This window comes from Rissa tridactyla, chromosome 14, assembly GCF_028500815.1.
Source record: "Rissa tridactyla isolate bRisTri1 chromosome 14, bRisTri1.patW.cur.20221130, whole genome shotgun sequence".
NCBI classification, from domain to species: domain Eukaryota; kingdom Metazoa; phylum Chordata; class Aves; order Charadriiformes; family Laridae; genus Rissa; species Rissa tridactyla.
In genome coordinates, this window is record NC_071479.1 from 1604400 (window position 1) to 1618405 (window position 14006).

The following is a 14006-nucleotide window of genomic DNA, read 5'->3' on the forward strand; positions in this document are numbered from 1 at the left end:
CGAGGGGCTGCCGGTGAAAGGACGGGAGCAATAAATGCCAGCCTTTGTTCTGCGGCCGTGTCCCTCGCGCCCGACTCCCACCCCGGCCGGGATGACGTAGGAGCCCTCCATTTGCTGCCGGTGTGTTCCCGGGCTGCCCCGCGCCGAGCTCAGCCCGGCTGATCCCAGCCTTCTCCTGACACCCACCACCCCAGCGTGTCCCACCGCATCCCAGCTGCGGGTCTCAGGGCATCCCCTTCGCTCCGGGGAAGGGCTGGGAGAGATTCTCCTCTTGCATGGACCCCTACTTGTTCCCCTCCCCAGGGCGCCTGTGGGAAGCCGGATGGGGGAAGAGCAAGCACTTTTGCTTTGTAATCAAGAAAATCTCACCTTCCGAGCATTACTCAAATAGGTGTACACGAGGCAGGAGGTGCTACACAAGCAGGTACAGGGGCAGGAGTCGACAAGCCGACACCTGGGGGGCCTGCAATCAGGATGCTCAGTCAACTAAGTCTGATTTCCACAGCTAAAGCAAGTGAGAGCTTAAGTTTAATTGGCACCTTTGGGGAGAAAACAACTGAAAAAAAAATTTAAAAAAAAATCCAGCTGTTGTCAAGTGCCTGAACATGCACACCGGGAACCCAAGCAGTGAGATTTGGACCCGAGCCCTGCCCTGAGAGCTGGGTGTGCCAGATCCTGCACATCCAGAGGGTGGAGAGCGGCTGTGGTACGAGGAACGTGGGTCCAGGCAGGGCGCAGGCAGCCAGGATGGTGGGATGAGTTCCCTCCTCGCACCCTCAGCCCTGCACTTGCAGGTGAGGGTCCTGCCGTGGACCACGTCCAAGCATCAGCCAGAGTGGGACCTGCAGGCAGCCAGACCCCGGGGGTGGCAGGGAGGGAGCAGGCAGCTGCCCGCAGGGCTGTTCTGCCTTCCCACCGACCCTGATTCAGCACAGACTTGTGGGACCATGTTTTCTCCCGAAGACACAGCCCTTCTCCAGCAATGGCTGATGACGAGACATACCAGCATCTGCAGCAGCGCACCTGCATCTGCTCGGGCACATCGGGCATTGGGATTTCAGCCCATCACTGGGTCACTGCAGGCGTCTGCAGGCAAGCGTTCCCTCATGCTCTTTCACAGCAGGTAAAACACCACCCGAGGAAGCCTGATCCCCCTGCCCATGGCACTTTGGCGAGCCCACATCCTGAGGGATGTGGTTTAGGCAATCCTGCTCTAGCAGGGGAGTTGGACTAGATGATCTCTAGAGGTCCCTTCCAACTCTGAAGATTCCGTGATTCCAGCACAGGCACGCTCCCACCCTGACTCGTCTGTTCCTGCCACCCTGCCCCATTCATCCCCCGGGATCACCAGCTGCAGCTGAGCATCCCTGCAGCTCGCCCTCCCATTTAAAATGATTTGGGGGCACGATGATGTGCACAATGACCATGGGGCAACATCAGTGTGAAGGGGGCAGAGGTGCCCACCTTCCTTCCCGGCTCCTTTCCTTTGATGTTGCCTGGACTAAGACAGGCCAAGCCTCAAACAGCCCCATCCTCTCACAGCCGAGTTTTGCTGAGGAACATGCTGAAATCCATAGGAATGAGGACAGGGAGAGATGGAGTTTGTGGGATACCCCCCCCTCCCCAAGAAGCACCTCAGGGAATACGTGTTTGTTATGACACTGGCGTGAGCCATAGCTACGCTCTGAGTCACCCCCAGCGTGCTGCGAGGGAGGGACCAGCCTGGCCCGTCTTAATGCCAGTTCCCACTGTCGCAACTGGGACTGAATCTAGTAAACGGCATCATCTAGAAACCCAGTAATCCCAGTGACAGTCACCAGCAACGGGCACCGCCGCCGCATTGCTCAGCGCGGGGATCCGGCCAAGGGGTCCCGACCAGCAGAACTGCAGCTGGGACCAAATATCCATTAAAAAAAGAGAACCAAAAGCAAACAAATAGCAACGTTTGGAGAAAAGCTGGGCTGCTTTAAGGTGATAAACCAAACCAAGCATTAGCCTTGCTCCGAAAAGCCTGCAGTTATCACTGGGGTTGCAGCATTGGAGGAATGGGGGTGACACCATCGGCCCCAGTTAACAGCCCCCACATCCTCCAGTGCCCGCAGATCACTGTCTCTGCTGCTGCTCTGATGCACAGGGCCAGACCTAGCCAGCAGCAGGCCACCAGCTGAGCCTTTTAGGCAAGTGTCTTTGAACAAAATCTCTGGGGTTTTGCCCTAAACTGGAAGGTGAGGTTTGGGACTCGAACCCCGCTACCACGCGAAGGTGCGCGCTTCAGCATCCTCGTTCACTTCCCGCAGCTGAGTTTTGACCCTGCCAGTCTCGGGCAACGTGCTTCGCTTTGCCCAGCGTAGCCAAACGATGGTTTCCTGAAATTACTTCCAACTCTAAGAAGCCAACCCAAACCAAACACATCATTTCACAAACGAGGACGCTGGAGGCCGGAGTGGGGAGCCTCGCACAGCTCTCGGCTTGCGAGTCTCCATGGAGACCCGACCACTGCAAAGAGCAGGGAAAGGCCGCGTGGTTTTGCTCCATCGCATGAAAAGAAGTTCTGGTAAGACGGGTAGCAAAACCCTTTGAAAAGCAGGTTTCCACACAGGCCCTCAGCTCAGCTGCTGTTTGTTAAAGTGTGGTTAGCCGACAGAAAAGCCGCTCTAAAAATAATGCCTCAGCATTCCAGATGAAGTTGCCTCCGATGAGTTTCCTCTCCAATCTGCTCTGTTTGCAAGTTAAAGCAAGTTTTTTCCTCCCCTGTCAGCTCGGAGGACTCGGGTGGTGCCTGGCAGCTGGAGCCACCTCCATCCTGCCTCTGCCGACCCCGGGGCTCGCCAGGCAGCCGTGGCCACCGGCCCCGCTCCACGGGCACCCAGCACCCCACGCGCAGAGCGGGCAGATGCCCTGCCCCATCCCAGCGTGTTTCTGACAGCAGGGCTCATCGAAATACCAACCGTGCAATGAAAACAAACCCACTGCTGTCAAGCTATGCAAGTGAAATGGGCCACGCATGTGCCTCTGCACGCGCTTAATCTCCACTGACATTTAGCTGTCACATAACTCCTGACCCTCAGGTATGCTGGAGAGAAACTCTCGGCGGTTACCTAATGCAAAAGCGCTGCCCTGTAAGAACCTGTACCAACGCAGCCCCAGGTACATAACCAAAGACTTTAGAGTTTATTTGCATAACACCATAAAAACAAAACAAACAAAATCAGCTGAGGAGGGACAGAGGTTTCAGGTGCTGCAGAGTTGTCACTTCACCGTAACCAAAAGAGACCGCTGTTTGCTCGCCACAGCCCACGCGGCGGCATGGCCCACGCAGAGGTTTAGGAAAGGACTTCTCACCTCTGGGAGAGCTGTTCCCAGGTGTGAAAAGAACAAAAGGCCCATCCACAAAAGCCCTTCTGCAAACACCAGATTACACGCGAGCAAAGCCACCCCTGTGGCAGCCCCGGCGTGGGCTCAGGGCAGGCTCGCGGTGCAGCTCCCTCGCGCCTCTGCCCCTGCTCCCGTCCCCTCCCCTGTCTCCATCCAGAAGGCCAGCCTGGGAGGCAGAGTCCCCGGGGAGCGGCCGGGACTACTCCGTGCCGGAGCTCAGCGCTCTCTTTGCCTAACGACTCCGGAGCAAAGTCCAAATGCATCTTTAGGGAAGCTCTGCGAGCCAGGCGGGCTGGGGCTGCCGTGATGTGCAGGTGAGTCCCCACACGGGGACAGGAGCGAGACAAACCGACAACTGAAGTAGCCAAACAGCTCGGTTCTTCCCCTGCTGCCAGTTTTCCCAGGCAGGCTCGCTCCAGCCAGAGGCTGCAATACAGTTTCCGTGTGATGTTCAGCAGGTTTCCCTGGGCACCAAGTCCCTCCTCGTAAGAGGCCTCATGCCAGCTTCATCCTTCAGCCTACGGATGCTTCCCGCTGCAGAATGAAGGCCCCAAAGACCCCCGCAGCAAACGACACATGTTTTGGACAGGCCAAGGATGCTGCTGCCGGGTCTAACCCAGCACCGCACGCGGGACAAACAAATTAATCTACGGAGGGTATGAGCCCCACAACTCAGCTCTTTCTCCCCAAACCCAAGCGATGCTCCAAATCCTGACCCACCCCCACCCAAGACCCCGCAGGTGCCGTCCCACCGAAGGGATGCACAAACTCTGACCCGCCACGAGCTGCGCAGGAGCCCCCCGGGCCCCCCGCCAGCAGCTCGGCCAGCTTTGTATCCAAATCCCGCTCCTTAGCAACGGCATTTTTTTCCCCCCTCTTGCTGGGTCCGTGGGAGATGAGGAAATATTTGAGAACTAAAACAGCCCTGCCGCAAGTAGATATTTAAATAAAAGGAACACAGCCGCTTGAAAACAAGCCACTAGGCAGCTCTGGAGATAACGGCATTAGAGAAAGTACAAGCAGGGGATGCCCAGCCTTTAAATGTGGTCTAGGGTGACCTAAATGAGCCCCCTGCTCCTTCAATCACACACGCCTCAGGGGACAGAGCGGCTGGCGACTAGAGAGCCGGGAAGGGTGATGGAGGAGCCGCTAGTGGTGAAGTCCCTTCCACGGCCGGACCAACTCAGGTGGCCCTAAAAATAGACAGTGCTCTGGCCCCCATTGTGGTGTGGTCACAGCCAACCCCCCCAGCTCCGAAACGGCAGCGCCAGTGGAGTGAGACCCGTCCCCGCAGGCATAGCCGGCCTGATGCTCTTTCTGCTCGCCGCACCCCAAATCCAGGCAATTTTCCCCTGGAAATCCTCAGAGATTGCACTTGGTTGCCCCTGCCCCATAATCCCACCCCGACGGCTAGGAAACAGATGGCTGTAGACGAGGAATAGTGTGATCGGGGGGGGCTGGAACGCCCCAAACTGCAGCACGGGACCTCCTGCCTCCCCCGTTGCAGGGAACCCCAGGAGTGAAGCCGGGGCATGGGGGTGGCCCGGGGCGGGGGGTTGTTGACCATCTGGTCTCTGGATAAACAAAGATTTCAGTTTCCAGGGTTGCCAGTCTGGTACTGAATCCACTAAAACCTCAGCGAGATCCCAATGCTGGAGGCTTCCCATCCCTATGGAAACATGGCACGGCAGCCTCCAAGTAAGAGGATCCTTAGGCAAACACATTTAGAAACATCTCTCCAGCTTCTCTCCAACCATATCAAATAATAATTAAAAAATCCTTCCCACCTCTGCTATTCCCATCCTGCAGCAGCCACCAACAATCAGCATCTCAGCCTGCTCCCGGCCTCACTGCCGGCTCCAAACCCTTCTGGAAGGGAGCCAGAAGGTAGGTCCCCATCCAAGAAATACCAACAGATGATGTTCATCTGGCAAATTGCAAGGGCCATATCAGGTTGTGCCTGGGGGAGGAGAACAGGCTGGGAGAAAACGATCTTCTTCCAAAGGCACCATAGGAAGCTAAAAGAAAATGGCCTTTAAGAAATATCTTTGCCCCTCCCTTGCCTCCTTCCCGGCTGTAAAGAACAAGCACTGACCTCCAAAGCATCTGGGCTGAGCAATTCAAGTTTTCGAGGATGCATTTAGCAACTGAAAATCTCCTAATTGTTCAGAAAACAAATGGAGCCAGAATAGCAAGGACGTAAGCTTTTTTGGATCTGTCATCCCAGGCGCTTATCTAGAGGTTCGGCAATGTCAGCCTCATGAACGCTTCAGTCTGTGACATCTGCAGGGGGGTCCATGGCCTGCTCATCCAGCAAGGACCAGGAGGTCCAGGAGGAGGACCACCAAATTCACTTTGCAGCTGCCACTGGACAGGAAGGATGGACACTCGCTGCTGATTTGGGATGGATTGGAACTGGAAAGGTCAAAGCAAAAGGTCTGCAAAGCCGGTCCGTCGCTTGAGACAGCTTAAGTTTTCCGTTCCCTATGGTTAAAATCAGGGCGAGAGCACTTGGCAGCACGTGGCCATGAGACCTCGAGCAGGACCTCAAAGCGATGCCCGGGAGATCGATACCGTTGCTGTGGGATACAGGCAAAGGTCTGCCCTGCTGACATCCGCAGGGGCTCAGCCCGAGGAGTGGAAGACGAGATCCACATTCCCTGCAACCTGCCCAGCAGCTTTCCAGGGATCCTCTATTCCCTGTGGGACCTGACCATCCACCCCATAAGCTGGCCCAGTTCCACTGAAACCAGCTCTGTCCCAGGGACCAGCGGCAGCGCTGCGGGGCTATTACCGGGGCTTAGCAAAACACTGATGGTCTCTGGGGGGTTTCTTATTCAAATAATCTCCCTTCTTCTCCTAGCGCGCATCTTGCAGAGTAACTCTACCCAAGCATTATAACCACGCCAGGCTGCTGCCAGGACAGTTGTCACAACACTGACACTCTTTTATTTTTTTTTCCTTTCCCCAGTCGTGCACTGCAATGCCGGCAAGCGCAACCCATCCAGGGGGGACTTAGAGAGCAACGGGGAGCCCTTTGCACGAGAACACACTAGAGCTTAGCAGCTCTCCGAGCATCTCAAAGCTGCTCAGGAGACAGCAGGTCACCATACCCAGCTCTGGGATGCACCTTTTCCTGCAAATGGATGGTGCAGAGAAAGGAGGAATTTGTCTGCAAGTCGTTCAGGGCTGGGAGGAAAGCCCAAGCGGTCAGATGCTGGGACTGTGCTCTGGCCATTACGCAGCACAGACCCACAGACAGAGCAGAAACGTGGGCAAAGACGACTTCAGAGGAGGTCTGTCAGGCAGCCGTCTCTCTCTGCCATGCTCAGGTGAGTGGGGGCTTGCTCAGCGCCGGCGGGGGCCACACAAAGCCACCCTCAGCACCTCACTTTTCCTTTGCAGCCCACATCACCCAAGATGCTGCCAAACCTTTCCTGAGCTCCAGAGCCTCCTCCGGCCGGGGTGCACGGGTGGGCTCATGCGTGTCAAGCTTCTCGCCTAGGGTGAGAGGAGCAGCGCGCTGCATCGCGCTGCATCACCCCCTCTTTTCCTCCCCACTCCTCTCGCTCTCCCTGCCAAAAGAGCGGCCCCCTCGGCCTCCCGGAGTGCGGCGGCCGGAGAGGCTGGACTTCCTGCCAGGCATAACACGAACCAGATGATGTACTCCAAACAATGTCAGAACGCCCACCCCCAGGAGAGAGAAGCAGGGAGGGGAAAGGGGGGAAAAATAAGCTGGATGGAGTTTTCATGAACTCTCGGCAGAGCTGACGAGCCCCTGCCACCAGGCCAGAGGTGAACCGATACAGCCGGAGCCTGAGATAATCCCTTCCCGTCCCTGGCTGACCAAGACTTTCCATCGCAGGTTATGGGGTAGATTGTTTAGCACCGGGACAAGGAGCCATCGCCCCCTGAAATGCTGGCTGCCCTCCCCGGATATCTGCAGAGTAACTCAAAAGGGTTTAGTGGTGTTTCCCCCCGCCTCCAGCGGGAAGCATCCAGAGCAGAGAAGCACATCTGCAGCTGGCTCTAAATCCCAGCAAAGCCAGACTGGCTGACCCTTGCTGATATTAACCCCTGCACCACCAGCCCGCAGCGCTCAGACCCTGCCGTTAAAGCACCACCGCTGAACACCAAAACCTTCCTCCAGCCAGGCTTCTCCTAACACACCATTTGCTCAAAATCAATGACATTCCTGGCACGCCAAAGATGATCATCCATTACTAAGAAAAAAGGCACAGCTCTGACTCAGATTCCTTCGGGTGCCGCACGCCACTGCCATCAACAAACCGCTCAGGCTGAGACCTCCAGGGGACCAGTCCGACTCTGAACCACCCGCGGTTGAATCCAAAGAAGCACAAATATTTTGCATCCTCCAGCAAAGTCCTCCCAGTGCTCGTAACCTTCCCAGAGGACGCTTTTGTGGTTTGGACAAGCCTGAAGCCTTTACAAGCAGCTCAGATTTGAGCAGACTCCTGCCTCCAGCAGCCAGAGTCTCAAATAAAATATTAAAATCCCCCGGTTTTAGCAATTGGCCCCCTTCCCCGGTTGCCTTGAGGGAGAGCGTCTCTTTGGTTTCTCCCAGCAGAGAGCCTGGCAGCCTGCCTGCCAGTCAATGGCACAGGGACACGGAGCAAAAAGACTGAGCAGGGGCCACCCATTTATTAAAACGAAAGAGTGCTGCGTGTCGCAGATTACCCACAGCCATCCCCTTACCAAACATCAGGCCTGCTGTAGCCAGCCCGCCAGCGAGGCGGAGAACGCCAAAACAGAGAGGGGCGACACCCTGGGGCCCGCTGTGCAGCGGGCTGAGACCCCCAAACTCATCGCAGCAGTGATGCCCCCCAACCACCCCCCTCCCCGGCACTCACCTCCAGCGGCGGCAGGTCGGGGTCGAGCTGGGTGAAGCTGTGCAGCACCACGGGGCTGCTCTCCCCGGCCACCTCCAGCCTCACGCCGCCCCAGAGGCTCCGCGCCCGCCGGCAGCCCTCGAACATCCTCTCGGGGGCGGCCGCGGCGGCGACATGGTGCGGCGGGGACCGCCGGCGGCTCACCATGGGCAGCACCGCCGCATCCCCCGCGCCGCGCTCCGCCAGCGCCCCCGGGATGCACCGGGGAGGAGCACCGGGGGGATGCCCGGGACGGGGACGGGAGGGACGGACGGATGGATTCCCGGGAATCGGGAGCCGGCCGCGCAGGGGGAAGGGTTCGGCGGGGTCGGGAGGCGGCAGCGCCCGCAGCAGCGGGGCAGGCGCCGGGAGCCCGCAGCCGCCCCCGCCGCCCAGCAGCCTGATGTCACCGCGGGGCCGGGACGGAGCCGGCCAGGCTGCAAAACCAGGCACTGGATTTCCTCCTCCCGCTGCCTCCGCCCGCCCGGGGGCCGGCCCGGCTCGGCTCTGCCCCCGCCGGAGCGCGGGGGGGCGGACACGGAGCCGCGGGAGGCGGCCGAGCTGGGAAAAACCCCACAAAGACGCGGGCGGGAGCGGCGGGGACGGGGAGCTGCCGGGAGGAGTGAGGCTTCGGGGGGGCACCGGGATGGGGAAAGGGGGGCAACGCTCGCTGGAGAGCCAGCTGGAGGGGCGAGGGCCGGGGTTTTAGCTCGGGGCAGGGGGGAGCAAAGCCACACAGGTGACAGCGGCTCTGGAAGAGGCACCTTGTCTCACCAGGTGTTCAGACAGCACCTCGGACTGGGGGTCACACACCACCACCCGAAGAAAAAGTATTAAATTCAAGTGCGTGAATATTAACAGCACGTGTTTTTGTCTGAACAGACAAGTTTTATCTTATGACATGAGCTCAGCCCCCACCAACAGTGCCGCAGTGTTCAGAGAACTGCCCATCCCTTCGCACTCCACAGCTGGGGACTCCATGGGGTGACACGGTCACGGTCAGCGTGGGGGCAGCAGCCAGCGTCCCCCAGGGAGATGAAGGGACATGACCGAAGCCCCGCAGCGAGTCAGTGCCGGGAGCAGGGTCTGACCCCTTCCCTGTGCCAGGACCCCGATGCGCAGCAAAGGGGCGGCAGGGACCAGGGCAGCTGCATGCAGCCCCGCAGGGGCTCAGGGAGCGAGATGAGCCTGGGGGACAGGGGGGCTGCAGATCCCGCTTTAAAGAGGCCCTGAGCCTCTGAGGTGATGCTGAAGCCCCTCAACATAATTTTGTTTCCAGAGGCAAAGAGAAACGGGCAAAACTTTGTCATTCATCATCCCCCCGCACAGAGCGCAGTGTGCTCTCACCCTCCCCTGGCTCTTCCCTTCCCCTCCTCACACGCTGCCGATAAACTGTATCACAGGGTCCAGGCAGTTGCTGCTGACAACACCAAAACCCAGACTTTTACGCCTCAGCTCCCCGAGCAGCTGAAATAACATCACCCTCCCGGGGCCTTCCAGCCCCGCGGCTTTATTTCCAATGAGAACACGGAGCTGAGGCTCACACATCCAGCTCTGCCGAGGGCACCGGCAGCTCCTGCCCGGGCAGGAAAGGATTAACAAAGCTGCCAGGGATGAGATATGCTTCAAACTTGAAAGTTTACCAGGCAGGAAGATGAGCGGGGACAATGTGGGCTATTCTCCTGCTTATCTGGAGCGGCAGAGGGTCAAGGGAACTTCCCGGGACACCCTGGGAAAGGGGACCCAGCCCTGCACCAGGGCCTTGTGCTGCCCGAGGCAGCCCCGCGCCTTCGGGATGCTCTCTTGGAGGCGATGCAGGTTTTGACACTGCCCGGGCACCGAGCCGCGTCCCTGATCCCTGCCCAGGTTTCCCCACAGTGCCAGTCAGGTCACCGGAGCTGCCTCCGCTGCAGCAAGGATGTGACGATGCTCCGCACAGAGCTGTCCTTAGACTCACCGGCGCGCCACGCAGCAACCGCGTGACAGTGCAAGAAGTGCTATGACATGAGATCGGTTGCACGCACTGTTTCACTCGGTACATACAGAAGTGGGAGGCAGCGCCCGGTTCTCTGGCAGAAATCGGTGTTACCTCTCTGGGCTGTAGGGATGGACTTTGGGAGGGAGACCACGCTTTTCTTCGGTGTTTATCTCTTAGGGCAGTGAAATTATGGCCCATCACTGGAACTGCTTGGCACTGGCTGAGTACACATAATAAATAAAAGCACTACTCATTTTCAGTTGGCAAAGCCCTTGAAAATCCTCCAGCTTCGTCTGACCTCTACAGAAAGATGCAGCTCTGTTTGATGGGCAATTTTCACTGGTCCCTTGGTTGACCACTAAAGACGGTTTCAGGGGAGAAACACTTCTGATAATGGATAATAAATAATATAAGGCAGGAAGGCAACTGTGAGGGTTTAAAAATAGCCCGCCAGTTTCCTTTCTCCTCTCCTGGGAACCTTCTGGGTCTGAAAAGCAAAACCCTCAAAGCGGGGTCAGGAGCCCAAGTTCAGGATGTTTGCTCAGCGCAGCTAACCCCAAACACTCAGCCGTCAGGGGCCAGGCCCTTGAAAATCGTGAGATTCAAAACAAATAACTTATTTACCTCTAAGCACAGAGCCGAAAGGGAACATGCAGATCATACCCTCAGGTTTCTCCCCTGTACCCCTGAAGGACTAGAAATTGTTGGAAAAATGCAATTATTTTATATGCACGTGACTCCAGAAGCAAGGGATTTAAGAAAATGACCAACGATTGAGTGACTTGTTAAAAAAATAGTATCGTTAATTTACACTTGGCAAACTCGGCGAGAGCTTTTCACAACACACTCAGCATTTTGCATTGATGTCAGCTATAAACGTCCCATCGACTTCAGCAGGCGCAGGAGCAGAGGTGGGCGCAGGAACTGGGTGCTGCAGGAAACCCCTTACTCCATCTCTTTTCACCACTCTGCAATCGGCGCTTGGCTGAATAAATACAAGCCCGCACAGCCAACAGCGGAGCCTCTACAGATCACAGACCCACGCTGCTCTGCCGCAGCCCCCAGCCCGCAGGCTTCCCCGCGCGGCAAGTGATGCAGAGTGGGTAGCGCAGAGGGGCTTTTGCAAACTCTCAGCTGGTTTCCCGATTCAGTCCATTTGGGCCAGCACCCGCAGATTCAGACCTTAGTTTGTTTCTTAACAACAGGGCTCAGCGCGGACCTCGAGTCGTCTCTCCCCAGCACGTACAAGCTCGTACACGCAGCCTTTGAGCATCCCCCTCAGCTCCATCCTCCAGCCCTCCCAGCAACTGCCCTCCTTCGCTTTCATCTCACTGCTCCACTTCCGAGAAGGGCTTTCCAGCATATTTCCTATAGGACAAAACTCACGGTGACCCAGTTCCCGTGCTCTATATTGCTGGGGCTCCCCCCCGCCCCCCCCTCCATCAGGCCACGGGCTGAGCGAGCCAGGCTGCCCGCCCCAAAGCACCACTCAGAAACGCTTTCACAGGGGCTGCCGCCTCCTGCACGGCGTCGGGTTGCCTGCAAATACCCTCAGTGCTCCTGCCACCACCCTGAGGGCACACACCGGCACCACGCGTCCCGAACACGTGTTTCCTTTGAGCCTCGGTGAACCTCCAGCGGGAGAGATGCCAGAGCAGAGAACTGAAAAAAGCTGATCTCAGCCCCGACCACAGAAGACCCCAAGAATCAGCCCCCCCGGCCTCTAGCTGAGCCCCTCTGGGAGCATCGCGCACCACCAGCTTTCGCTGTTCCACAAGCGAGTCAACCGGGACCCAAACCCCAGCCTCCGATGGGAACCGGGCTGGTTTATGTGGGAGTTGCGACATTACCTGGCCTCTGGCCCAAGCTCTGGCACCAACTCACAAGGCGCGTCGGGTAAATCCCCGCAGAGCTCTGTGTCAGGCCGCTCGCTATAAAATGGAGACGATAACACTTCCTTCTATTGTAGGGGCTGGGGAAGCCCTTTTCGTCACTGTTTGTAAGGTACTTTGGAGGAAAAGCGCTATGGATAGAAAAGAGTTATTAACTAAAAGTCAGGCCGTTCGTTATACTTGCACTGACATCAAAACTTTTTGGGCATTCAGATTTTAGTTTGAAAGACTTTCATTTCCACTGCTCAGGCTCAACTGGAAGATTATTTTATAACAATAATAAATTAGTACTATCTCTTCCACTTCAGGACCAGGAAAAAAACCTCCAAGCTTGTGCAAGAAGGGAAAATGATGCCAACGCTCCGTTCAGTACAATCTGTATAGAGATGTCAGATTAGACCAGTTGCTCCAAAAATTTGGGGACCAAGAGATCACAGCCAGCCCTCAGTCCCTCACAGACCCAATTCTCACTTGCAAACACGATCAATGCCCCTATTTAACCAGATTTTAGGGGTGAGCCACACACCACTTGCCACAGCTTACAGGAAGAATGGATTTTAGAAAATTCTCCGCCAAGTGTTTTGGATCCAGGGTAGTTGGATCACTCGCTCTGCCTCCAGGTTTTGGGTGTTTCTTGGAGCCGTTTCCCTGCGGTGAGGCACCGCGAGCTCTTTGTGCTGGCAGGAGGAAGGCTGACTCAGGCTCTGCTGCACTTTGTGCCCCTTCTGCTGCTGGCACCTGTTTTCCAGCTGCAACCCCCCCCTGCCCCCCAACAGCCCCCCATGGGCAGCTACCGATTAAGTGCCGGGTTAATTCAGGAACGCAGCTCTCCCCGAGCCTCTCTGAAACACGCCAAATGTCTAACACAGCAAGGCAAGCTCCTAATTATTGTCAGTTCCTAGCAAAGGAAGCACACCAAATCCCCAGGCAATTAGGATCTAAAAGTCTCCATCCAGCTATTCTGTGTTTCATTTCCTGCAGCCCCTGTGCACAGCTGGGCTACGGCATCTCCTGCCGAGACTGCCGGCTCCTGAAGCTCAGCAACGGCGATGCAATTATGCCACAAGCCTTGAAGTCTCAAGAGCCTGCAGGAATACTCCTCCTGGATCCTACTTCTCATGCCATCCATTTGGGCGTAGTATTTGAGCATCTTGCATCGGGGCAGCAAGTAACAACACAAAGCTCTGGTTTTCGAGCTTGCTGACCTCTAAAAAACTCTGCAGAACAAGGCCAACGTGGGGGGGCTGGGGGAATCAAGACACTTTCTAAGAAACAACAGCCCACAGCACGCTTCGTGTGGGCGTTTCTGGGGTGAGGTGCCTTGACTCCTTCGCAGCAAAGTGCTGCACAGCCATTTACAGTGACAATAATCAGAAAAAATAAGAGGCAAAATATAACTACTAACAAAATACGCTCAAAAAGTCCAAAACAACAAGGTCCATCTTGTGAAAAGCACGAAGAGACCTTACAGCATTTTGCAGGGCACTGGTGGCAGGGGGATGCAGCAAAAGAAACACAAAAGCTTGCCCAGAGCTCGCTGTTCTGAGAGGATCGTAAAATACCCAGCGAGTTTTGTTACAGACCATCCCTGCATCGAGGGGGAGTTGCAGCTGCGGCTCCGGGTCGCAGCGTTCTCCTTCTCCACGTGCTTCTCGGCCGCGGCGCTCCCCCGAGTGCCGAGTTCAGCAGGCATTAAGCTGCTGAAGCCTGACATGCCGCAGACACGCCAGAGCTCCTCTGGTAAAGACTATTATTTCTTGAGCTGTTTGTCTTTAAAGGCAGCTTTTATCTCCCTATCACCTTTCTGCCAGAACGTTTCAGTCAGCTCTTTTAACAAATACCACCTAAGGTGCTTGTAACCGGAAGAAAAAC

The 14006-nt window shown here is 56.6% G+C and overlaps 1 protein-coding gene across 4 annotated transcripts in view; it reads right to left on the reverse strand.

The window, feature by feature from the left end:
• RALGDS (ral guanine nucleotide dissociation stimulator) overlaps window positions 1-14006 on the reverse strand; it is a 62486-nt gene that overhangs the window by 17659 nt on the left and 30821 nt on the right. For 3 of the 4 annotated variants that reach the window (XM_054220499.1, XM_054220498.1, XM_054220497.1), the window contains exon 1: window positions 8247-8716. The exons of the other annotated variant lie outside the window; for it this stretch is intronic. In XM_054220499.1, the coding sequence (XP_054076474.1) occupies window positions 8247-8432 (186 nt within the window). In that variant the 5' untranslated portion in view covers window positions 8433-8716. Of the gene's footprint in view, window positions 1-8246; window positions 8717-14006 lie in introns of those variants that run through there. 4 annotated transcript variants of the gene reach the window in all.